This window comes from Aotus nancymaae, unplaced genomic scaffold (genome assembly GCF_030222135.1).
Source record: "Aotus nancymaae isolate 86718 unplaced genomic scaffold, 86718_ANA_hifiasm-v0.15.2.pri h1tg000039l, whole genome shotgun sequence".
In the NCBI taxonomy this organism is placed as follows: domain Eukaryota; kingdom Metazoa; phylum Chordata; class Mammalia; order Primates; family Aotidae; genus Aotus; species Aotus nancymaae.
In genome coordinates, this window is record NW_026988453.1 from 4,185,069 (window position 1) to 4,207,933 (window position 22,865).

General features: G+C 55.5%; 1 protein-coding gene across 4 annotated transcripts in view; it reads right to left on the reverse strand.

The window, feature by feature from the left end:
• KIF21B (kinesin family member 21B) overlaps positions 1–20,650 on the reverse strand; it is a 53,599-nt gene extending 32,949 nt beyond the window's left edge. For all 4 annotated transcript variants that reach the window (XM_012459538.3, XM_012459537.3, XM_012459536.3 and 1 more), the window contains exons 1-8: positions 20,565–20,650; positions 6,758–6,980; positions 6,260–6,442; positions 2,993–3,142; positions 2,756–2,890; positions 2,206–2,373; positions 1,771–1,886; positions 868–1,063 (exon numbers count right to left, since the gene is read on the reverse strand). In XM_012459538.3, coding sequence (XP_012314961.1) covers positions 868–1,063; positions 1,771–1,886; positions 2,206–2,373; positions 2,756–2,890; positions 2,993–3,142; positions 6,260–6,442; positions 6,758–6,980; positions 20,565–20,605 — 1,212 coding nt within the window. In that variant the 5' untranslated portion in view covers positions 20,606–20,650. The remainder of the gene's footprint in view (positions 1–867; positions 1,064–1,770; positions 1,887–2,205; positions 2,374–2,755; positions 2,891–2,992; positions 3,143–6,259; positions 6,443–6,757; positions 6,981–20,564) is intronic.
• Positions 20,651–22,865: the final 2,215 nt, after the last annotated feature.

A 22,865-nucleotide genomic window follows, 5' to 3' on the forward strand; every position in this document is an offset into this window, starting at 1 on the left:
TCTCTGCAGGCAGCTGGCACAAATGAGTCAGGCTGGGTGTAAGACAGTAGGGAGTGGTAGAGACTGGAGCTCAGAGAGTCCCAGACTCAGTATAAAAGGTGCAGCCCCTATGCCAGCCAACTGAGTACCATAAGTAGTTCCAGCAAATCTGAAACTCCCTGACTTTTCAGAAAGGTTGACAACTAAGTTGTCTTCTTTTAAAACAAGTGCAAGCCAAACCAAAACTCACCTATGTGCCAGATTCAGGCCATGGGCTACCAGTTGGTGACTTCTGCCTTAGTCACATGGAATTAGACACTCCCCCAAAGGACCCATTTTCTCCCACTCTGTTTCTCTGTGCATGGCTTGTTCCTTACCTAGAATGCCTGTCCCATCTTATTTTGTTGTTATCTCATTCATTCTGCAAAATCCATATAAAAGGCCCCTTTTTCCATGAGGCCCTCCCCGACCATCCAAGCAAATAAGGCCAACTCTCTCCTCTGCAGCACACTGAACTACTCCTGCGGTCCCTTCTACCAGTGATTCTGTGCCAGTCTAGCAGTCTCGTCTGTTCCCACACAACACGTTCAGCAGATATGAAAACACCCTGGAGAGTGTCTTCCATGTCCATAAGATCTATGCAACAAAAGCCGGGGAGCCCTTCTTCCTCCAACTTAATATTCTAAAATCCTGAGGGCTCAGACTGTGCTTGATTCACCTGGGTGAGTCCCTAATAGTGAGCATCATGCCTGGCACACAACCGATGCTCAAGAGTCACGTCCAAAGTGGATGGTGGGTGACAGGGAGGTGAGAGTCAGGGTGAGGCTGGGGGAGAGGGCACACTAGCTCCAAGAAGGAGTGCTGGGCAGTGCCCAGGAGCATGCTCACCGCCTTATACTCCATCAGCTCCATCTGCAGCCGGGCGATCTCAGCCCGCAGTGCACTGATCTGCTGGCTGGTCTTGTCCTGGTTCACTACCACCTTGTTCTTGATGTTGCGGGCCCGATTGGCATATTTGAGTGTATTGAGGGTCTCCATGAAGTCTCGGTCTGAGGGGCTCACACAGGCGATCATGATGGTCTGGCTGGGGGTGCAGGAAGGCTGGTGTGAGGGTGAGGGACCCAGCCAGTCTCCAGAGGCATTGCCTCAGAGCAGAGATCCTGCTCCCATCCCATTCCCCCACTGCCTTAATGCCCAAAGGACCTGGGCATTCAGGAGGACAGACCCTGGGATGTGGGCATCTGGACCACCTGGCCGGGAGTTTCCACTGCAACAGCAGGTAACCACAGCGAAGGCAGCTACCAAGGCTAAGGTGCAGTGATGCAGAATTGCCAGAGTCCTTTGCTTGGTGATGAGGATGAGCCACAGCCCTGCATTTTCTTTTTTTTTTTTTTTAATTATTTTTTTAAGACAGGGTTTCACCATGTTGGCCAGGCTGGTCTTGAACGCCTAACCTCAGGTGATCTACCCACCTCGGCCTCCCAAAGTGCTGAGATTACAGGCGTGAGCCACCACGCCCGGCCAGCCCTGCATTTCCTAGCATTTCCCATCTATCATCTCATCTGGGCCATAGGGCTTTCCTTAGGAACATCTCCCCCTATTTTACTGATAAGGAAACTGCGTCTGACCATAGTTGTCTAAACGACATGAAGCACCTCAAGGTTCCTACCTCCCAAACCTGCAGCCTAGGATGGGAGGGCCTCCTCCTCCCGGGCAGGCATGTGCCACCAGGATCTTCCAGGAATCTCCCTGACTCCCCTGTCCCCTTCCTGGGTGTTGGTCACCAGATACCTGTTGCCCCCCAGCGAGTCCTGGAGGAGCCGAGTGAGCTTGGAGTCCCTGTAGGGAACGTGCACCACCTTCTTGCTCTGGTCCCCTAAGGCGCTGATCACATTGCCCAAGGCCAGCTGCGGGAGACAGACCCTGGCACTCAAGAGTCACTCAGGGAGTGGAGGGAGGGAGGGAGGGACAAGACAATCCCAAGTCATCTGTACCTGCCTCTCTGGCCCCAGCAGCTCTCTTGCTCTCTGGGTGGGTTTACAGGCAGATGGATAAGCTGGTGAAATCGGGAAGTTGGGGGCAGGGATGAGGTCTGGGAGTGAAGGGCTAACTGGCAAGATGTCCAAGGAGGACTCAGCAGGCATGGGATTGCAGGGCCTTGGAGGGGTCTGAGACTGAGCTGTGTAAGTGGTGGGTGCTGGGGCTGATGACCTGCCATGTGCCTACCAGGCCACAGTTGATAGAGATGCCCTCCTTGGCCCGCTCGCCGGTGGCCCCTGTCCGCTTCAGCCGCTCTGAGCCGGCCAGGTCCACAAAGTGAAACTTAGCGGTGAGTGTCTCATACTCACTGGAGGGAGGTGTACCATCAGGAAGCCTGGTCATCGCCTCATTCACCTGCAGCAGAAGTCAGCTCTGACTCACCCAGCCCACGCCCACCTCGCTGGCTGCCCTGCTCACAGTACTGACATGTGGGAGAGGCAGCACAGATGGCCGAATGTGTTACACTCTCCTCCACACAGGCAGAGCGTCTGACAATGTGCACAGTACTTGCACAAGCCTGATTTCCATTTAATCCTTACAACACCATGATAGAGAGATCATTAACCCATTTTACAAATCGGGCAACTGAGGCTCAAGAAAAATACATAAAAATCAACAAATGGCAGAGGCTAGCCTCAATCTTGTTTGCTATCTCTGGATCTGTGGCTCCTCATCTTGCCCTTCCTGGGATGCCCCTATAGCAAGCTGGCTCCTGGATCCCCCGCAGGCTCCTCACCAGGTCGGGCTGGGTGCACACGCGCATCTGGCACAGGTGGATGGTGAAGATGGCGTGGGAGCGCGAGCTCTGTACGTTCATCTGGGTGCTAGCTGTGGTGCGCGACAGGGCCCCTTGCTTCAGGCACTGGATCAGCTGGAAATGGAGGCAGAAGTGAGGGCTTGGGACTACAGTGGTGCCAGCCTCTGCCCTTTCGGGATGCCCCGGGCCTGTTTCAGACCTCCAGCAGATGCTTACCTCCTCCTGGGAGTGGATGAGGCGAGAGGTGACGCCAGTGGTGTAGATGCCACCGTTCGCATCCTCGTGGATCTTGATGTTGGACCTGCGGTGGCGGGTGTCAGGGTCACGGGTGCTGTCAAACAGGTCAAGGATCTCCTCGTTGTAGAGCTGTGCAGGAAGGAAATAGCTGAATGCACAGGGCATGCAGTGGGGCCCCAGGTGGCTGCCACATGCCTGTAAACCATCTCTGTTTTATAGATGTGCAAACTGAGGCTCTGGGTCTCCTCTGGGTTCTGAATCCCATGGCCTTTCTGAAGGATAGGGGCAGGAGGCAGCTGGGATCTGAGCAGAAGTAGCTGGAGGCTGCACGCTGTTCCTCAATCCCCAAGGAACCAGCAGCCAGCAGCTCGGTCCCAGCAGGGACTAAGGATGGAAGGAGGACAAAGGGATGGGGCTCTAAGATGTAGGAGATGAAGAAGAGGTGGCCACAGTTTGAGCAGATCCTGTTGTATTCCTAGAGTGGGAAAGAGTGGGTGGGGATGTGACTCCAGATGAGGGAGAGCAGAGACAGAGCTCAGTGGAAACCAGGGGAGCTGTGCCCTGACCCTGGCGGTCTCTGAGGTGACGACAAGCTCTTGAGGGGAGGAACATGCCTGTGTGCCTTGCCCTGTGCTAGGCAGCAGGTGGGCATGGAGAGCATGCCACCGGTGTCCTGGAGAGGGCCTGGTGAGACCATCGTGGTGAGGGGGCCTGGCCAGGAGCAGTCACCCCATTTCAGGCGGTCTCAGCCAAGAAGACTCCTGTGTTTGGAACTGCTGGCAGGGCAAGTGTCGCCTGCTGAAATCTGGGATGCTCAGCAGGCAGGGAGCTAGGGCTGGGGAGTGGAATAGGGATAGGGCAGCTAGGGCAGCAGCCAAGAAAATGCTGTGGGTTCAGGGGGAGACTGCAGCCCTCAGACATCCAGGCTTTGACAGCCCTAAAGGGACTGAAATATCCCACGTGAATGGGGAGGAGATGGAAAGGATGGTGCAGATGGGGGCCCACAGTGTCTGTCTGTCTGTCTGTGTTGGGGCAGACACACTGCATCATTTGACCTCTTGTGGTTCACCGTATGGAACTGATTTTCCAGGAACCTGCTCTTTGGGGATTCTCCACGGTAACAGGATAGGGAGGGGATGAAAACAAAGAGATGTGAGAGAGACGCTTATTGAGATACACGAGCAGCAGGACACAGACACGGACGTGAACACAGAAACACACAGACACAGAGACACAGACACACATGCACAGACAAGGACACACACAGACACACACACAGACAGATGCGCACACACAGAGACACAGACACACATGCACAGACAAGGACACACACACACAGACACATAGATACATAGACACAGACACACAGACACACACACACAGACACAGACATGCAGACACAGAGACACAGACACACATGCACAGACACGGACACACACAGACACATAGACACATAGACACACGGACACACACACACATAGACACAGAGACACAGACACGGATACACACACACACAGACACATAGACACAGATGCGCACACACAGAGACACAGACACACATGCACAGACACGGACACACACACAGACACAGACACATAGACACACGGACACACACACACACACATAGACACAGAGACACAGACACAGATACACACACACAGACACATAGACACAGATGCGCACACACAGAGACACAGACACACATGCACAGACACGGACATGAACACAGATACACACAGACACACACACAGACACAGAAGCGCATGCACAGGGACACACAGACACACATGCACAGCCATGGACACACACACACAGACACAGACACACAGACACATAGACACACTCACAGACAGACACACACACATACATAGATGTGCACACACAGAAACAGATGCACACACAGACACAGACACACACACAGATGTGCACATAGAGACATAGACACACACAGATGTGCACACACAGAGACATATAGACACATATACACAGACACACATACACAGATTGCACACACAGAAACATGCACACACAGAGACATATAGACATAGACATGCACACACAGAGACAGACACACAGACACAGACACGCACACACAGAGACACACATACACAGACACATACACACAGACTTGCACACACAGAGACACATAGACACACATAGATTGGCACACACAGAGACACATAGACACACATACACACACACAGACTCGCACACACAGACACACAGACACAGACACAGACACGTGACATATAGACACAAACATACACCCACACACAAATGAGCACACACAGAGACACACAGTTACACAGAGAGACACATAGACACAGACACAGAGACACACACAGACACATAGATACACATACGCAGACATACACACAGACACACAAGACACAGAGACACACACAGACACAGACACACAGACGACCTACGCACACAGATAGGAACACAGAGTCACACACACATAGGCAGTTCATTTATTAGAAGCAAAAGTCCAGAGGAACAAAGAAAACCTCCAAATTCTAAAGTGCAGGGTACCCTAGAGGGCAAGCCGCCACCTGTGTGCCCAGGAGGGAAGCTGTATTGTAACAGGCAGAGGCTGGGGTTGGGGAAGGCCAAGGCCACATGCTTCCCTCAGAGGGCAACCTGGATACGATCAGAGCTCCAGGGTTTATGGGTAAGCACCCTTACTGGGTGGGGGTCAAGATGAGACCCCTGCTCTCCACTAAAAGCCCCTCCCCAACTGCCAGTCTGGGCCTGACATCCTCCCAGAGACAGGAAGGGCGGGTGCACAGAAAGACCTTTCCTGGAAGATCTTCCTGCCTGGGGTCAGAGAAGACTCAGGGGGCAGGAAGCACCTGAGCCAGAGGGGCAGTATAGGCTGCCCTGAGGCTGAGGGGGGACGCAGAGAAGGCCAGTATCACCCCAATTTGCAGATGAGGCTCAGTGTGGTGAAATGACTAGCTCAAGGTCACAAGGTTAATCAGTGTCAGAGCTGAAACCAGTCAGGTGTGAAGGGATCAAACAGGTCATCAACTCAAGCTCCATCTGATGCAGGAACCCCTTTCAAGTGTCCCACCAAGAAGTCCTCCACCATAGCTTGGATTCTTTCAGTAGCAGGGAACTCGTCACCTGGAGATGCCCCCATGATTCCCTGGGCTCATTCCACTGCACTGGAGGAAGGCCCAGCTTCCATGGTCCTGCAGTCCACCAAGCCTCCCACCTGTCCGCCCTATGAGGCCACAGTACCTCCAGAAACTGGGCGCTGACTTTGAACTCAGGTCCAGCCACACCCTGCTCCTGCGCCCGACGCTTGCGCTCAGCAATGCCCCCAAAGAGGTGTGCGATGGCCCTCGGGATGATGCCCTGCTCCTCCTCCGTCGTTGCCATGTCGAAGCCAGTACCCATGGTGTACGTCTTCCCGGCCCCCGTCTGCATTGGCAAAGACAGGAGGGTGTAACTCCACACCCTTTGGGGGCACCAGCAAACCCTGTGCCTGGGCCAAATCCCCTTAGCTCATCCACTTCCCAGCCTGGTTCCCCGGCTGCTTTCTTGGTCCTGTAGTCACGCTCTGGGGAAGAGTCTGACCGACAGCCCTCCCTCTGCTAACCAGCGGTGCAGCAGCATCCTTAGACAACAGACAAAACCCTGAGGCTGTGTCTCAGCTGCTGTGAAGGTGGAGCCTTCTCATTGGATGCAGGGAGACCAAGGCTGGAGCGGCCATAGGTGGGTGTGTAGATGGCTTACCTGCCCATAGGCCAGCACCGTGGCATTATAGCCCTCGAAGCAGCCCTCGATGAGCTTGCTCACACAAGTGGAATAGATCTGTTCTTGCCAGGTGTCCAGGTCGAAGACAAAGTCATAGGTGAAGGCCTTGTCCTTCCCCAGCAGGACCTGGGGCTCTCCTGGGGTAACGGAGGTGCAGATGTGACAGCCCTCTATCTTCTCCTTTGACAGCTGGGGCCGGATCCTGTCCAGGATGGAGAGAGCCCTGGGTCAGGCAGCCGGAAGGGGGCTGCCACAGGCCCCTCCCTCACACTGACTGCCAAGCTGCCACTTCCCCCATGAGCCAGAGGAAAAGAAGGGATGCTTATGTGCCCCTAGAGGACATGGGCAACTTTTTTTTCCCCCGAGACAGAATCTTGCTCTGTCGCCCAGGCTGGAGTGCCATGGCGCCATCTCAGCTCACTGCAACCTCCGCCTCCTGGGTTCAAGCAATTCTCCTGCCTCAGCCTCCTGAGTAGCTGGGATTACAGATATACACCACCAAGCCCAGCTAATTTTTGTATTTTTAGTAGAGATGGGGTTTCACCATGTTGGCCGGGCTGGTCTCGAACTCCTGACCTCGTGATCCACCCACCTCAGCCTCCCAAAGTGCTGGGATTACAGGCGTGAGCCACCACACCCGGCCAACTTTTGTAGTACAATAGTAATAACGATATCAACATCATCAAAACAGCAGTTGTTAACATTTATTGAGCACTCAGTATACATCGGATCTATGTTCAAAGTACTTTCCATAAATTAATTCATGTATTCCTCACTATAAACCTGTGAGGTGCCTATCATCTGCCTAATTTTACAGATGAGAAAACTGAAGCTGAGAGAGTTTAAATGACTTGCCCAAGGGTGTATTATGGACAGTGATGGCGCCATATCCAGGTCTGTGTGACATAAATGCACACACTCCCGATTGGATCGGAAGCCCTAGAAATCAGCATCTCGCCAGCGGAGAGAAGACGGCTTGCCCACTGCTGGGGAGGCAAAGCGCAGGGTCAGGGTGGGGAAGAGAAGGAACTGGATGATCCCACAGCTCTGGGCCACATTCCCAGAGCCAGGACTAAGTTCCAGAGGCCAGAGCCTCTGCCAATGCCTATGGGGGCTGCAAGCAGGAGGCCGGGAGCTCCCCTCCCTGATGCCAGACCAGGAGCCCCCTTCCCAGATGCCAGAGCCTGGGGGACATTCTCAGGCCCCAGCTCTGCTTCCTTTCTAGGAGTGGAGGGGCCAGATCACACACAGCTAGGGCTGACCAGGTCAAGTCCCTGGTTCCCTTGTGAAGGGCAAGGGCCTCTAGAAAGGACACCAGGCCAGCCCAGGGTGCACTCCCAAGCCAGATCCTGGCAGGCTTTCCTGTAAAGAGGAAGAAAAGCGGCATCAGGACTGAGTGAGGAGCCAGCCATAGACAGAACTATCTCTATCCAGCCACCCCTTCCTCTCTTTCCCAAGCAGCCATCACTATGACAAGGTTCCCATGGCAACCAAGAAGGAGTCATCAAGCATGCGTGTGCAGGGATTGGCAGAAAGCACCGCCCCCACCCCAACCCCCTAAAGTAAAAGGGGATGGGGGTTAGGCTCTCATGCCCATGGGCTCACACAAGCCAGCCCATCAGCAGGCACTCACAATGAGCTGCTTGTCAGGCCTCCTCTCCTTAAGCCAACACTCACCAAGAGAAGAAAGAATGCCAGGGGCCAGGCCAGCACCCATCCTGGGCCCAGAGGCGCCTAGCCACAGAGTCTAGGGCCTTCAAGTCGCCATCCTGTCTCTGTCCCCAGCTGCCCCAGCCCCCAAGGCCCATTCAGAGCTGTAGGCTGGGGAAGGTGCTCACCTGAGCCTGCTGCCTACATTTTTCCACTGCAAGGGAATAAAGGAGACTGGGGAGGTGGGGAAAGCCTGGCAGGGAGGGATTGGGGATGAGCTACACCAGGCCCAGTTCCGACCCACAGATAAGAGTCTGGGCCTTCTTCAGAAGTGTTTCTTTTTCTTTCTTTTTTTTTTTTTTTTTGAGACAGAGTTTCACTCTTGTTACCCAGGCTGGAGTGCAATGGCGCAATCTCGGCTCACTGCAATCTCTGCCTCTTGGGTTCAGGCAATTCTCCTGCCTCAGCCTCCTGAGTAGCTGGGATTACAGGCACGTGCCACCATGCCCAGCTAATTTTTTTGTATTTTTAGTAGAGATGGGGTTTCACCATGTTGACCAGGATGGCCTCGATCTCTTGACCTCGTGATCCACCCACCTCGGCCTCCCAAAGTGCTGGGATTACAGGCGTGAGCCACCGTGCCCGGCCCCAGAAGTGTTTCTGAGGTGTGAACAGGCCCTCACAGGTCAGTGCCTCCCCTCTAAAAGGAATGGAAGCCCAAAAGAAGTCACCACATTTATCCAGCTGTCTGGCCCAGGTTGGAAGGGAAGCCCCGCTTCTCCATTTTCCACCTGAATTGGCTTCTGCCTGGGAAGAGAATGGCTGATTCTTGCTCATCCTTCTGGACCTCCAGACCAGAAACCTAAGGCTCCAGTAAGAGCTCAGGGTCAGCAAGGCTCCTACCTCTACTTCTACCTCTACTGCTAATGATGGCAGTGAACACACACTGAGCACTCACTCTGTGCCAGGCAGCATCTAAACACTGCTATGGATTTACTCTTGGTCCTCAAGACACTGGGAGGTGAGGACTATGACCCTCATGTATGAATGAGGAAGCTGAGATGGCACACAGCCAGAGTCACAGGTCACAGTCAGGAGCAGAGCCAGGGCTTGAACCTATGCAGTCTGCACGCACTGCCCTTTCAATGGTCTTACGCTACCCTGTCTCCCAGGGCCAGGGCTCAGAGTGCCGGGGGAAGGAACATCTCACATATGCAGGGAGAGAGAGCAGGAGCAATCTTGGAAGGAGGGGCTTGGCACTGCACACAGGTACTAAAGAGGAACCTGGCTCTCAGACCTGGCTCTGCCCCTGGGCTCCTGGGATCCAAGACTAATCACTTCCTCCCAGGGCACCCAGGTATTCCTAGATAAACCAAGGGCCTGGCGTGGGCAGCCTCTGAGGACCCTCCAGCTCTGCTGGCTAGCACCAGCTCCTGAAGACGGCCTCCCTACCACGTGGCTGCCTGCAGTGGGATTTCTGGATTCAGTTCAAATACCATTTAATTACTGTAGGCAGATGGCAATGCTGGCGATTGGAGGAAATCAAATCACCGTCCCTGGAGACGGTGGAGCAGGGGAGGGGGGGCAACAGCCCTGCTTGTCAGAGCCCTTCAATGACGGGGGGCAGCTTCTGCTTCAGCAATCAGCCCCTGGATCACCTGGGGAGGCTGCCTGCCAGGATCAAGAGAGTGGGCAGAACAACAGTCTGGGAGAGAAGATGTAGGGAGGAGACCCCAGAGTTTTAGGGTCCAGGAGTTGGGGGGTCAGCTGGGCACTCACCCTGGGACCCTTTGTTGACCCAATATGTTCTGTGGTCAGAAAGAGACATCCAGCCCAATACTGATCTACACTTAGCACCAGACTGCTTTGTCAGGGTGCAGGTGAGCATGTGTGAGCAGTGTCACCCAGAAAAACAGATACTGTCTGGGAGACAGGGGGCATGGACCCTGGATGAGTCACCAGTTCCCAAAGCAACTCACCTGGAAGAGGGAGAGAGTGTTGGACGGAATGAGTAAATGGAAATGGAAGCAAAGGAGAACTAAGCTGCCAGGGATGCTCTCCATGTGCCAGCGCTGGGTCAGGCACCGTCCACAGATCACCTGCACCAGGGCGGGAAGGTTCTCCAGAAGGAGCCCTGCATATCTGTTTACATATGTGCAGGGCTGGGCGTCAGGCTTGCCCTGCCTTTGAGGGCTCACAGTCCGCGGTGGCAGACACTGTCTCAGTCATCCTGGGCTCACTCTTCACCACACCCTGCCTGGTGGCAAATTCAAACTGACACCCCACAGGTAGGAGACAAGAGGGCTGGGAGACAAGCAACCAGGGTGCTTGTCAGCTCTGCCCTGGCTCGCTTGTGGTTCACGAGCCTGCTTCCTCCTAGGCTATCTAGAAGGTCTGTTCCCGCTTTTGACTTTCTAAGAACTCCATCGCCCACCCCTGCAGCAGCCTCTTCTCCTGGCCCCACCCTTGGTGAGGTCACCTCTTTGGGCTGCCCTCAAAGTGGCAGTGGCCCACTTGACCCCAGATAAGCGGAAGGAAGAAGCAGGGTGGCAAGGATGGGCACCACTAACAGTCCTTTTCCTCCCCAGGGGCATGGGAGGGGAGTCAGGGATCTCTAGGGTCTTCCTTTTTAAAACATTTTTGCAGAGACAGGGTCTCGCTATATTGCCCAGGCTTGTCTCAGACCCCTGGGCTTCAGTGATCCTCCTGCCTGGGCCTTGTCTCAGACCTCCCTGGGCTTTGAGAAGTGCTGGGATTACAGGCATGAGCCCCTGCATGTGGCCTGCAGGGCCTTCCAGCTAAAACACAGGCCCTAGAGGCTGTGGACCAGAGCCAGGACTAGGGTGAGGCAAGGGAGGCATTCACCCTCAGTTCAAAATTTAAGGAGGCAAGGAAAAAACTCAGTGATCAAGATCAATTACAACTTAGTGTAATATCTTAAAAACCAAATTAGCAAATTGTGGCCCACGACAGACCAGCTGCCCGTTTCTGTCAGTAAAGTTTTGTGGCCCAAACGTCCAGTGTCATCATTTCTGCCCAGGGTGCCCAGGGTACCCAGGGCACACAGGGCATCTCAGCCCAGGCCCCACCCCTGCAATCTTCCTGCCATCCCTTCTCAAGGTTCTGCCGGGAGGGAGGGCCGGCTGTACAGCCCCACTCAGAAAGGCCCCCGGAATCTCCCAGAACACACAGCCGGGCCTATTTGCCACTTGGCAACCCGGAGGCTGAGCGGCGGGTAGAGCGGGCGCGGGAGCGAGGAGAAAGGGCCCAGAGCTTTTCAGAGGCAGGATCTGGCTCAGGCAGCGAGGCTGCTGAGCTTCCTCTGTTCACAATTGAGCAGGAGCGGGTGTGATGTGGGAAGCCGTCCCCCACCCCCGGAGAAACGCGCACGCGGAGGCCAGGGACGTGAGGCGTCTGGGGAGCCCCCATCCTCCCAGGCTGACCCCCACCCCCTGCCTCGACCCGCTTGGTGCCCGCGGTGGCGGGACAAAGGCTGCAAGCCTGGGGCGCAGAGCTGCGGGAAGAGCTGAGCTCAGCGGATCCTCAGCTCTTAGGGGAGCCAGGGGGACGGGGCGGAAGGGGGGGCCAGAGGAGACAGGGAGGAGGTAGCCCGGGGGTATGCTGAGAGACTGCCAAGGAGAGAAAACTGCAAAGGGTACCGACAGCACACATCCGGGCACGTGCCGGGAGCCCCGCAGCCTATCCCGTGGCTTAGGAGGGAGGAAGGCGCTAGCCTGGCCTCATCCCCAGCCTCGTCCTTAATGACATCACACAAAGCCCTCCAATCAGCCCTCCCAGGAGCTCTGCCCAATGACCTTGGGCTCCTAGGGGTTGGCTCAGCTTCTTAGGTGAAGTCGGTCCCACCCAATCAGCTGGCTAGGGTCCCTCCCTCGCTTCCTAACCCACCTGCCCCCAAATCTTTACACTGAGGTCCCCAGTGGTGCGGTCCCAGGCTCTTTCCACTTGAAGGGTCTGTCTTCTCACTGATGAGAGATCACAGGCTACCATATTAAAGCAGCTAACCAGAATCCAAGAAATTCTTACAACTGTGATGCAAGATCTGTGATTCCTGGTGCCTTTTCCTTGCCAGTAATGGTAACACCGTCACACTTGCCTGACTGACTTCCTTAGTTAGTAACCACCAACACATCTACAGAGCCAGGACTGCCTCTCATAGACACCATCTAGGATGCTTTGCACGTGTTAGGTTATTACATTCTATCATTTAGTTCTAAGGTGGGTATTTTTGCCATTAATTTACAAATGAGGGCTCAGAGAGAAACTGGTAACTCGGCTCAAGGTCACATAGCTGATATGCAAAAAGGTTTTCATCTTTATTAGCCATCAGCCCTGAAGATTCAATCCAGAGGCGATCTGGTGAGAGCTGGGATGCTTGCAGCTGCTCACTTGTGTGTCATTTGCACTTCAGGGACTTTTAGGCTGGCAGACACCCTCTTCCCTACCTCAAAGGCTTTGAGAACCTGAGACCCGGACTAGAATCACCCTTCAGATGGCCAAAATGACTGGTCCCTTCAGAAAAAGCCCCAAAAGCCCCAGGGGGCTAAAAGCCTATCTGCTCTTTTCTCCTTTAAGCAAGGCATTAGGGACTAAATGCCTTTCTGGAGTCTTGAAAAGGAGCTCCTAGAAGCTGGTGAGACTGCCCAGGGAGGGACTGCAAAGTCAGGAAGCTCATCGCCCTGTCTCTGGGTGTGAAAACCCAAGCCTAAGAGGAAAAGCAATGTCTGTCCTGATTCCATGACCTCTGCTTGCGCCCAGCCTCCAGTTGGCATGCCTGGCTCCAGCCTGGGCAGTGGGGCAGAGCAGAGCCAAGCTGCTGTATTCTCCATGGCGGATGTGTGATGTAGGGAGGGGACACAGAGAGAAGCCCGGTGATGACCTCCAGACACCAGGGCTTCCTCATCAGTGAGAGGGCAAGATCAAAAGGGAACTCAGCTGTAGCAGGAGAGATTTAGATAAGCTAGCAAAAAGAACTTCCTGCCTGCAAAGATGATTAAGCCTGGGAGAGGAGAGCCTGGAGGGGTCTGTGGAGTCTTCCTCCTCAGAAATCACTGAGATCCCTCTTGCCTTCTTCATGTGCTCTTCACCACCTAGGACTTGTCTGATGAGGACACACACTACCTAACGCTTTTTGAGAGCCTATGTGCCAAACTCCTTTATGTACATGAACACATGTCATGTGTTAAGACAACCCTGTGAAGCCGGGCATACGTGCCCCATGTTACCGAGGCTCAGCAGGTGAAATTTAACAAGCTCAAAGTCACACAATCTGTAATGGTGGAGGTGAAATCTGAACCAAACCTGCCTGTGCCCAGTCCTGAAGCATTCCCCAAGCAGCTCTGCACCAGGGCGGGAAAGAGGTCGGCTTGGAGAAAAATGATCCTTTCAGAGACTCTCCCGGACTGATCCTGCCGACAGCTGCCAGCAGTGCCACGAGCTGTCTGCTGGGAAAGCGTTTTTCCCGTTTCATGCTTAAGAAAGCTGAAGCCTGGAGCAGGGAGAAGTACGGAGTGGGGAACCCAGGAGGCTGCTTCCCTGTCAGAGGAAGGCGGCTCTCCTCTGTGGCAGAAAGAGGACGTCCACACCCCCACTTTAATGAGCATCCTCTCTTCCTCCCTGTGGCAGCCCGCCAGCTCTGGGGAAGGCGGCTGGAAGTAAAATCCCTGCTCTCAGGGGAGTCTAGCTCCCAGACACCCGGGGGCTTTTAGCTGACTTCGCCCAGACAAAGCATCTTCCCAGAGAGGCTAGTCTTCTACAAAACGAGGTGGCAAGATCTAATTTGGGGTGCTTGCCCTTTTAGCTGCAGGGGTAAGGTGTGAGGAGAGCCCAGCAATATTGGGGGCAGAGCCATGAGAGCCCTGCAGCAACCAGAGGGTCTTGTTGCCCTCCCATTTGTTCCTCTCCTGGTCTCCAGACCCTTCCCCAGGCCAGCCCTCCTGAGACTGCCCTCGGGACTCTGAACCCCCAAACAAGAAGGCTTTGTAATGTGGGGCCAAAGGGCATGGGTTTAGGAGGCCTTGGCCGGCATGGTGCAAGGGATCTGTTAACCCTCTCTGCCTGTCCTGGGTGTGATACTCCAGGAAAAGCTACAGGAGGGCTTAGGGTGTCAGCTTGGGATGCTTGGGGTTCAGGACTCTGACCCCACCCCCTCCTCTTGAGTTCATCCTAGGGTCTTGGCCACTGGCTGCTGAGTAACGCCAAGGGTCAGGCAGGCTAACAGGGGAAGGGGTGCCTGGCATGAGGCACCTTGTGAGTCCGGTGGTCTATGGCCCTCTAGGGCATCAGGATCTCAGCTGTGTGGAGGAACGAGGCCAGCAAGGAGACTGGGGTGAGATGTCAGAAGCCAGGGAGCAGGGATGTGCAGGAAGAGTGGAGAGAAGGAGCCAGTCCCTGTCCTGAGTTGGATATATCCCTAGCCTGCCATCAGCCACACAAGCCTGGCTGTGAGCAGGGGCCAGGAACTTCCTTGGCCAGGGTCAGACTCCTCCATCTCTGGGGCCTGGGAAGAGGGGTAAGCCCAGCTCAGGGAAGTGCTGCTCAGCTGTGCTGGACTACTTTCCCTGTCCCACCCCCACCTCGGGGCATCTGGCAGGGGTTTCCCATGACCTCCCCAGGGACAGGAGACGCTGCAGAGTCAGGCTTCGCCCAGAGCCCAGAGCTGTGACGGCATCGGCATCTGCATCTGGTGGGGGGCAGCCGGTGGAGACTGGGCCCTGGGGACGCTCCCCTGCTGAGGAATGCAGAGCAACAGGAGGCTGGCTGGAGAGGGCAGTGAGCCTCTCCCCTCCGCACTGGCTCTGGCCCCCTGCCCACACTGCGTACGGCCAACTCTCCTCCGCACACCTTAAGTCAGCCTCTGGTTGGACCAGCCCAGCCTTCGTAAAGGACGTGGGACTTCACCTCAGGGAGGCAAAGGGATAGAGGAATAGACATTCAGGCATTTGGGATAGGATGGCAGCATGACCTCCTTTCCATACCTCAGAGCAGCTGGAGGTGAAAGAGAAAGTCCTCCAGAAACAGGACACTGCAGCCAACACCGCTGCCACCTGCCCTGGGGCTTCACATAAGGATTGAGGGGCGGATCTCGGGGGCCAAGGAAGAGCCAGCGTTCCAGTCCAGCTTCCCGCATGGCAGGGAAGCAACCTCTAATCCCCACCCAGCCCAGGGCCCTCTCGGTGCCCCTCTGGCTGTTCCAATGGGAGGGGCACAGAAGACACTGCTTTCCTCCTCAATGTTCTAAACACTTTCTAGAGGGTGAAATGAAATGTTAGTAGACCGAGCATATGTGGGGGTCCGCCCTTTGGTGTGTGTGAGGTGGGGGGCCAGCAAAAGACTTGGCTGCCCCCAGGACATCCTTCCTGAGAGAGTGCCATGGTGAAATCCAGGCAGGAAGACGAAAGCCAGGGATGGCTGCAGCGATCTAAGAAAGGGAGAATGTAGAGGGGAAGCTCCCCTAACACAAATGATAACAGCATGGATTTAGGAGCTAGGACCGCGGTGGTGCCAGGCAGCCTCATGCTGCTAAGCAATCCCATACAGGAGAATCTGGACAGCCTCAGCCTTGCCACACATCTGCACAGCACCATGTGCCTTCCCACCTTCACTTTCCCATGTTCCATTTCATGGCCACTGTGTATAGTAAAGCATTTGAAGAAACTGAGGCATAGAGACTCCAAGCACACAGCTAATCAGCAGCTGAAGTCGGAGGCAGCTTAGAGTGGCATGAAGAGCACATGCTCGCAACTGAGAATACCGTGGGTTCCAGTCCAGCCTCCTCCACTTACTGCCTGTGTTTGTGCATCTATACGATGGGAATAACAGAGTCACCTGGCCAACTGAATGGGATGCTGCAGGCACAGAGTGTTGGGTACATTCTAGTGCTTAGCCACATCCTGGTTCATGCCCCTTTCATCGCACCGCGCATTCTGCTTTAAATTAATAGACTAATCAACAGATCGGAGGTGAATTCAATTTACTAAATAGTTCGCTAAAGCTTAAGCTACAGAGATATCTCTTAGGTACACTTATATTAGGGCCTATTTTAAAAAACATTTGATTTATATTCAGGTCCTCAGGAATCTACTCTGCATTTTGTTCCCTCCAAAGATTTTCATGCCTTCGTCTTCCTCCAAGCTGCTGCTCTTCACAAATGAACAAACCAGAACAAAGCAGCTGTTCCCATTTTCCAGTGGGTAAAACTGAGGCCCAGAAAGACAAACAGGGAAGGTACCCCATGATGTAGCCAGTAGATGAACTGCATCAGCTCCCTTTGCCCACAGAGTTGTAAAAATAAGCATGCCAGGCATGTATCACCTCTGCCACCTCCCTGGTCTGGGCCTGGGCCCCACCCCACCTCCACTTGGAGGTTTTCAAAAGTTGAGCTCCAATCAGGCAGGCAGGCTGGGTGGTGGAGGGGGAGGTTTCCGGGGCCTGTGGTTACTACACTCCACTTCCTTGTGATGACATAAACCCTATTTCTGCAGCAGGAGGCCACCACTAAGATTCTCAGGTCTCCACACAGCCCACAGGAGGCCCTGTATGGGCCTCAGTTCCCCAGAACTGTAAACTGGACACAGATGGCATTTATTGGCACTGACTGGCTTTGGAACTTGGAAGGTACCCCAAATACCCACCCCCCCCACAGTTTCTTCTGTTGGCTTCAGTCTTTCTCTCTCAAGCCACCACTGCTCTTGGTTCAAAATTCAGACAGCCATTGACCAAGATTTCAGAGTAGCCTAGAACTAGGGAAATAACTGCAGCTAGAGAACCCAAACGGGAGAGGGCAGGGGTGTAATCAAACATTGTCCCTTGGATCCCCCAAGCCCCTCCCTATCCCCTACTTAACCCTGTAGTCTCAACAGATGAATGCCAGCCCGGCCAAGGCACGGCCAAGCAAACTAAAGGAAGGAAGCTTAGAGAAGCCAGGCAGAGATAAGAGGGGTGGGGGCTCGGCAACACGGAGGGCTCCCCTCACGGTGGGGGCTCAGAGCTGGGGACTTGAAAGGGTCTTAAACAAACTCGCCATGTGAGTTGGCTTCCTTCCCCAATTTCAACTTTGCCAACTTGCATTTCTTAACAGCTACCCCTTTCTCCCCCGATTTGTCAGCCTCGTATTTCTGCAGTCTGGGGCAGGTCACAGCGCTGCCCCACCTATCAGTAGCCTTGTGGCACACCTCCTCCCCCAGGTAACAGCCAGTTCTAGTCCAGCTCAGGAAGCTGAGAACTTTACAGTACAAGGGGATTAATGGATGAAGGGATCACAGGGCAGGCTGGAGAGGCTGGCCTGGGAATCCCTTAGTGCAAAGCCGACTAGCCTGGGTTCAGGGACAGATGGGCCAGACTCCATCCAGCTGGGGAGGCCACAAGGTGGGGCTGTGGGGGTCTGCTCACCCCTGGACCTTCTTCCCTTACCCTGAGCCCCAGATCCTGAAAGTTTCCTCTTCCGGCTCTCCAAGAGCCCAGGCCTTCACTGAAGCACTCCACAGCCAGCCAGCTTCTACCTCCTCATCCCAAACAGATTGCAGGAACAAGAGCCCTGGGCCTGGCACTTCTCACCTAATCTAATAGCCCTGGGGCCTCTCTCCTCTACACACACACACACACACACACACACACACACACACACACACACCCCAGACCACTTCCTGGCCCTACTTGTCTGAAGAGCTGGAGTCCAGGCTCACTACAAGTTATTCTCATGGAAATTCAGAAAGCACTTCAGTTGGATACAAAAAAGGACTTCCAGAAAGTCAAAAAGACAGCTGAACCTGGCAGGAGGTAGTGAGCCCTGGGGCTGGACCAGGCCCTGGACAAGCCTTGCCTTTCCTGTAAATGCTCTACTCTAGTGTAGCCCACCACTCAGTCTTTCAGGTGAGAGAAGTGATTTCTGGGAGTGCTACAGGGGAGGAGGGGTAGAAGAGGATCTAAAAGCATGGAAAACACCCCCTACAGCCCGTCACTGGCACCATCTGCTCTCCTTCCCAGTCCAGCCCAGCCCCAGCCCAGTCCTAAGCTCTCTGATTAGAAACTGGGTTCTGTCCAGGCATTGTCTGCCTTCCACGGCCGGCTGCCCATTGAGGTCTGGCGTGTGCCGGGGCTGGGCGCTCATGCTGGGGTGGGAGAGGAGTGGGCGGGGCCCTCACCTTCCCGGAGACCCTGAAAGCCTGATTTCTGATGCTCAATCCCCCACCCCCATCCACATCAGCAACTCAAAGGCAAGATGCGGGGTACCTGGACCCCACTTAGGGCAATCTGACTGGGAACCAGAGATGACACACATCCCCCTGAACTGGATGCGGAGGGCAGGCATGATCCCTTCTCTGTGGAAAGGGTCCCGGGAAGCTTCTAGTGGCAGCAGTGGGAAGAGAACACCAGCTTCTCCTCACTGTGCCAATTCCATGAGGCTCCCCGGGTGGGAGCCCCACATCTTTTCAGCCCCAGTTCAGCCTGGGGACCCTGAACAGAGGTAGGGGGCCTTTGTTTAGCTCTCTCCAGCAAGATGGAGTCTAAAGCAAAGCCCCCTGTGGAAAGGGCACCCCAAGCCCCTTCCTTCCCAGCCCTCGTTCACAATGGGTGGGGGCCAGAGCTTCATTTCCCTTTTATGGTGTTCTCGGACTCTCTCAATCTGCTGCAGATGCCATATTTACATTTCTCACTCCCACCCCCAGCCATGCACCCCCTCCCTCGACCTCCACAAGATCCTGCTGCAATGTCAGCCCCAGCAGCAGCTTGGCCCCGCCCCAGCCAGCCCACCAGGCACCTGCGGGGCTCCTCTTTGTCTCTCTGGCTGCTTAGAGCCAGGAAAGCTGTGCTCAAGTGGTTCTTGAGTGCTGCCTGGGGTGTACGGGTGGGGGTGCCTCAACCTCCTTCCCTCAACCCCAGCACTGATCAGTGTCAACTCCTCCTTGGGCTGCAGAGGGCTGGCCAGGTGGCCAGGGCGAGGGGCATCTGCCCTAGGGCAGGAAGAGAAAAGCTTTTTCATTGCCATCTCTGACTCTGTCTAGGAGCAACCTCCCAGGACCCCTGGAATCTGGGTCACATATGACCCAAGGGATCTAGAGACCCAAGAGACCTACCCTAGACCTGGACAATCCCCTCTGCCCCCATCATACAGAGCTGGGGGAGAGATAGATATTCTTTTCACATCCCTACCTTGATGAGCAGCCCCAGATTGGCACTCTGCCGCCAATACACCCCTCTCAAAGAGAAAAACCCAAAGCAAAAACTGGGAGAGGTGGTGAGGTGTAAAGCATCTCCACCCAGCACAAAGAACACAGATGGCTCAATTTCACAGCATTTCCTGTCCCTGCACCTTTGTGTACCCCTCTCAATAGAACCCACCCAGTCATGTCCTCTCCCTGTCTCATGTCTGCCGGCTCAAGTCCCAGAGCTGTTGAGAATGGAACCCCAGATAAGTCTAGGCAACCCTCCCCTGCTCAATTTTATCTGAATGCCTGGGGATGGGCGTCAGCATCACACTCTCCTGCCCTCTCAGAGGGTAGCATCTCAGATACATCTCTTCTCCCTTCCCAGCCCCATCTCCTCTTGGGACAGGACTGGCAGGATTCTCCCTGAAAGCCAGTGACTTCCCACAGAAGGCCAAGGCATCACCCCAGCTTTTCCGTTGGTCCCCGCTCCCGATCTTTGTCTGCAGATCTGGCTCCCAGGGCGGGTGTGCTGCCTTTGCTAGCTGGACCAAGAGCACAGAACTAGCTGACTTGCGTGGATGTGGGGGAAATTTCCTCCCTCTGGTATCCCCGTATGAGACAGCAGCCTCGTGGGGAGGCGAAGAGGAAACGCACAGACGCTCCGGCCTGGGCCAGGGCTGGGTGTGAAATACCGGATTTCCTTGTTTATTCGATTTTCTGATCATTAAGGGCTCCCAAGAGGGGCCCAAAATTACCACCCAAACAAAGCCACCTTCCAGTAGTCCGCGGGGTCGCCGCTCCCCTGCGGCAGCCCGGCCAGCGCGCGGCGCCCTGCAGCCGGTCCCACGCCGGCCCCTCCTCTGGGAGTGCGGGCTTCAGCCCGATCGGTGCCCGCGCCGCCCGCCCAGAGCCCACGCGAGACAAAGCCCGAGCCCCCTCCGCGCGTCCCCTTCCCCGCCGCGGGTCCCTACCTGACGGCCACCTTGACGCAGCAGTCCCCCTGGCCGGCCATGGCCCTCTGGCGCTAGGGTCTGGGCGTGGATCAGAGGCGGGGGTCTGGGGGCCAATGCCCGAGGCAGCGGCTGCGGCTGCGGGAGGCGGGGGCGCGGCTGGCGGAGGCTGCAGCGGCGGCTGGAGGTGACATGCTCGCGGGCTGCAGGCCGGGGGGCTCACCCGCGGCCGGCCTCCCGGGGCTGGGCCCGCGCGCCTCCTCGCGCCATCGGGCGGCGGCGAGGAGCTAGCTGACAGCCGGTGGCGCGACCCGCCGCTCCCTACGGCGCGGCACACGCGCACACACCTCCCACCCGGCCGCCACCTCCCGCCGCAGCGCGAACAAAGGGGGCGGGGGCCGAACCAGCCCCGAGCCCGCCCCGAGCCCGCGCCGGGCCCCGCCTCGCCCAGGAGCCGCCAATCGAAGGCCCGAATGAGCAGCCGGGGCGGGACTCGCTCCTTTAAAGGGACCTCTTGGCTCGCGGCCACGGGGTGGCTGGGGGTAGGGGGCGGGATGGGAGGATGGGGGTGGCGGCGCGGGACGCAGTCCACGTTACAACCTAAGCTCCTGGAGTGGCAGAACCTCGGCTTCAATGGGACTCTCATTTCATAAATGAGGAAGCTGAGACTCAAAGAGGGGAACTACCCAAGGTTACAGAGCGAGTTCGTGGGGAAGCATGGTAAGAACCCTGGTCTCCCCGGCATCCCACAGCGACTGACGGTTTATAGTTCGAAAGAGCCAGGAAAGCTTCCCTTCTGCATTTATTCCAGTAAATTTGCCAACTCTTCTTGAAGGGAGTTCTTGCTAGCCCCTGACTAAAATCCCCCACACCTCCACCCTGCAGCATTTTAAAGCTCGTGTTTTAGTTGATTCCAGGCCAAGCTCCTAGCAGAAGACTGGCCCCTCCCTACTGCTAGACGACTGTCCCATTGACCTTTATGACCCACAGATGACCCCACTGGGCCCAGCTCACACTCTGCTTGTTGTGGCAGTGGGGCCAGAGGGTCAGTGTGGGAGGCCTGAGCTGCCCTGGGGGAGAGGAGGGAACAAAGGGGGCACTCAGTTCCAAGCACCTGGGTAGAGAGGCTGGGCGGTGAAGTGGGTGGGGAAGGGAAGATGGAGGGCAGCTGCCTGCAGGAATGGGCATAAAGGACAAGGAGGACCATGGAGACTTCAGCACTGGACCTGGATGGAGGAGACCAGTGCTGCAAAGCCACAGTTCCCTTCCCAGTCCACCTCCCTCTGAGCCCAGACGCCTCCTCCCTGCCCCCTGCCTCCCAACATTGCAGCCATTCACAGGGCCCCTCACCAGCTGCCCTCACTTCACCCAGCTCCCTCCCCTGGAAGGGGCCCAAGAGGAGGACCCAGCTGCAGCTCCAGATGTGGATGGGGATCTCTGGGGGAGGGGAGGAAGGGGAGCCTGACTCCAAGCCTCTTACGTCACCCTCAGATGATGAAACCCTGTCAGAGATTTTGGCAAGGGTGTGAACTGGGGTCTGAGGATGCATCTGTTGGTGCCATCTTCCTCCCTTCCCTCCTCCACTTCTCCCCCCCACCCCCTCCCCCCACACTGCTCTATCCAGTAGCTCGCATCCCTGTTTGGCTTGACCTATTAAGGTCAAATCAAAACCAAAGATAATTTCGGTGGCAAATTTCAAGAGCCAATCAACATATCCTTTTCATCCTGGTGGCAAATGGGAGGAGCACCACCAGCAGTGCCCCCTGGGTGGGGGCTGGAGAGGAGGTCTTAGTGGGATCCTGGGCCTTTCATTACTATTTATTAGCATTTGAATGTAGAGGAAGCTCTCCCTGGGGCCAGGGGATCACCTCTCCTAGAGCAAGAGGCTAGCAGAATGTTGCAGTCAGATCCTGGACAAGTCCTCCCCATCTTCCAACCAAAATAAGACATGGGGAGGAGACTAACACATATGGACCACCTACACAAGACACTTTATGCACATATTCTCATTTTATCCCTGTAACCTTGTGAGCTGGGCTTTTTTATTCTTTTTAAATTTTGCAGATGAGGAAACTGAGCCTCACATATATGAGTTCCAGCACATAAGCAACAGAGTCTGGATTTGAACTTGTATATCTGCTTCCAGACTTCCCAGATGACCTCCGAGTAACTGCCCAAGCAGAAGGGAGCTGGGCTGGCTCAGACTTTTCCTGCAGGCACAGTGGGCTCCGGGTTCAACCCTCCCAGATGGTAACATTCTGAAGACCTACTTTCCCTCCATCTCATCTCTGGACCTTTCTGGGACCCAATTCTGGTTTCCTG